Raw genomic sequence first — 2,572 nt, 5'->3', positions numbered from 1 at the left:
AAAAGGCGTTGTAAAGTAAGGTGTCCACCAGTGACAATTCTAGTAGTAGCATTTTTATTCGCGGAAGAGGCGGCTAACAAGGTGGACGAGGACGTGGAAGGTAGTCCTTCACCAGAGGCTAGAATACTGAAGGTTATCAACCATCTGGCCTGTTCAAAGTTTAAGAGGCCGTGAAAGAGGTGGATTTCAACAAGGTGACAATTCTAAATTTCTGTGTTATAACTGTAATAAATTTGCTCACTTTAGTTACGAGTGTAGATCTTCGAAAATGGAAGAAAGAAGTCATTTTGCAGCAGTAAAAGAAGATAAAGATGTGGGGTCGGTTATGTTCCCACTTTCAAAGGGGATGAGGAAGGCATGAAGAGTGTTTGGAATCTTGATTCCGGTGCAAGCAATCACATGTCCGGTCACAAAGATTTATTTATGAAGATTGACGAGTCCGTTACAGGGGAAGTTACTCTTGGTGATTCTTTAAAGATTCCGTTAAGAAATGTGTATTTTTAACCAATTAAAAATGTGTATTATCGTTAACCAATTAATAAATAAATACGTAATTGAATGGATATTTTCAGACATGTATTTTTGAATAAATATTTTTAATGAATTACGGTATTTTTCACCATAAGCTTAAGCTTAAGATTGTTGTAGATTCCACTATCTTGTATTCAGAGTTGTATTTTTAGAAAAATGCTACGTACACAAACACATAAACTTAACATCAAAGTACGTATTTATGGCCAAAGAAGCAGTTGGTACAATTATTTTACAAAAATAAAATCAACCCTGTGGGGGTCATCTGTGATTAAAAAGAAGAAGAAGAAGTTGATTTGATTTACTGCTTGGTCTATTTTTGACTCTCTTTCCATGCCGTGTAACCTCCTCCCATCCTTGTTACTTGCTCATATCCCTGCACCATTCAAGAGAAAACATGTGTTTACATTACACGAAGGTATACTAAGAACAAGAGATCTCTCTAGGTAATTTTTTTGCCCCTTTGTTCTTCAGGACGCGATGGTTGTGTGCGCTAGCATCCGGTGTAACTTTTATGTTGTTAAGTAATTTTTTGACACACACACACACACACACTCCTATACCAAAGCTTGAAGTTTTGACCTCATGTTACCAAGAATACGAGAGGTATCTCCTGCGTGTTACAATGATAGGGATAAAGATCAAACTTGGATCGTAAATTAGAGACGTTGACTTACATCGTTATGAAGGTCAACGCAAGCTTTCATCGCCCTACCTCCAATGTTGCAGCCCTGTGGTTAGACATGTGATTGAAGTTGTAAATAGGATTTTAATTTGTATAAATTGAATGTACTATCATATACTAATTGCAGTGGAACTGAAAACTAAGGAACGAGGTCATGAAAGCCCGGGGGGGGGGGGGGGTTAATTATAATACTTACAACAACTAGGCGCTCTTCTTTCTTCAAAACAGCAGAAACTTGTGCTACAAAATCAGGATTTTTTACCCTCCCTGTTAAATCATCGCAATACATAACAGAGGGTGATAAAGCTTTCAGAATGTGTGAATTAGCAAACACAAAATTTTATAATCATGAAGGATTTTACCTTCTTGTGTCATGAACATGTAAGGGACATTCACGGCATTATCAACGTGACCATTGTTATAGTCCTCGCTCGTCCTGAGTTTTATAGCAAGACAAATGATTTACATCACAGTCTAAGGAAGATGATGAATCAAATTAACACAGGCTAATCTTGAAGTTTTACCTGACATCTAAATAACTGCTACCGGAGGCAAGGAGATCTTTAGCAACATGTACATCTACGGTCACAACATCTTCAGGCCTACATATAGAAATATGAAAATGATAAGATAGTTCAACATTTGTTTATGCTCACAGAAGAGCATGTAAATCTATAAGATGAACCTGCACTTACTTCTTCATGGCTGCCATTGGTGTGTTTGATGTTAGATAGGTGTTAGTATGATTTATGTACAATACTATACGTAATGCACTTGCTTTGTTTATGAGCGTTGACAAAAGCTAATAATAATTTTATCATAATAATTTCGTTATTTTAATTTATGGTTTACTAGATTTATTTATGTATCAGTTGGTCACAAGCAAAGGGCGGACATGGAATTATCTTCATTGTTTAACTGGAGATGGAAGGAATTGAAGCTTACATCTTCTCAGATTCCTTTTCTCTTTACAAAGACTAATACAATCATTTGAGTTCCTGAGGAAGAGAACTATGATTATAATGCAAGTTAAGTAGTCAATAAACCATTGACTTGTGGCATACCAGTTATCCTTCTACTTTCTGTCGCATCCAGGTGATTCAAGTCTCAACTTAGGCATCTGAAAGACGGTGAGGACGGCGTGGTAAGGGGAATGTGAAGCCTTTACTTAGGCATTTGAAAGACGGTGGGGATGGCATGTTACGGGGAATGTGAAGCCTTCCCTCTAAGATTGTGGTCTCCCTTGTATATATATCATAAAGATTGTGGTCTCCCTTGTATATATATCTTATGTAAAGGGTCCCGGTCCCTGACAAACGTATGTTACAACATATATTGCGTGGTTAAATAATTTTG

At 37.0% G+C, this 2,572-nt stretch overlaps 1 protein-coding gene across 1 annotated transcript; it reads right to left on the bottom strand.

Annotated features, from left to right (window-relative positions):
- Positions 1 to 659: 659 nt before the first annotated feature.
- Positions 660 to 2,251, bottom strand: LOC141710770 (protein HIGH ARSENIC CONTENT 1, mitochondrial-like). The gene is made up of 6 exons (XM_074513302.1): positions 1,912 to 2,251; positions 1,741 to 1,818; positions 1,579 to 1,652; positions 1,413 to 1,483; positions 1,209 to 1,262; positions 660 to 907 (listed from the first exon to the last, which is right to left on the bottom strand). Exons 1-6 carry the CDS (start codon positions 1,926 to 1,928, stop codon positions 845 to 847), a joined length of 357 nt encoding a protein of 118 aa, XP_074369403.1. The 5' UTR covers positions 1,929 to 2,251; the 3' UTR covers positions 660 to 844.
- Between the last annotated feature and the right edge of the window lie 321 nt (positions 2,252 to 2,572).

This window comes from Apium graveolens, chromosome 3 (genome assembly GCF_009905375.1).
Source record: "Apium graveolens cultivar Ventura chromosome 3, ASM990537v1, whole genome shotgun sequence".
Taxonomy (NCBI): domain Eukaryota; kingdom Viridiplantae; phylum Streptophyta; class Magnoliopsida; order Apiales; family Apiaceae; genus Apium; species Apium graveolens.
The sequence above is the reverse complement of the archived record's forward strand: the minus strand, read 5'-3'. Positions and strand labels throughout refer to the sequence as shown.

What these genes read in the sequence shown, in the direction of transcription:
- LOC141710770 (XM_074513302.1), bottom strand. An exon ending in AGCAGTTATTTAGATGTCAG is followed by an intron (nt 1,653 to 1,740) that starts GTAAAACTTCAA and finishes TATAAAACTCAG; the next exon opens with GACGAGCGAGGACTATAACA. An exon ending in CATGTTCATGACACAAGAAG is followed by an intron (nt 1,484 to 1,578) that starts GTAAAATCCTTC and finishes ATGATTTAACAG; the next exon opens with GGAGGGTAAAAAATCCTGAT.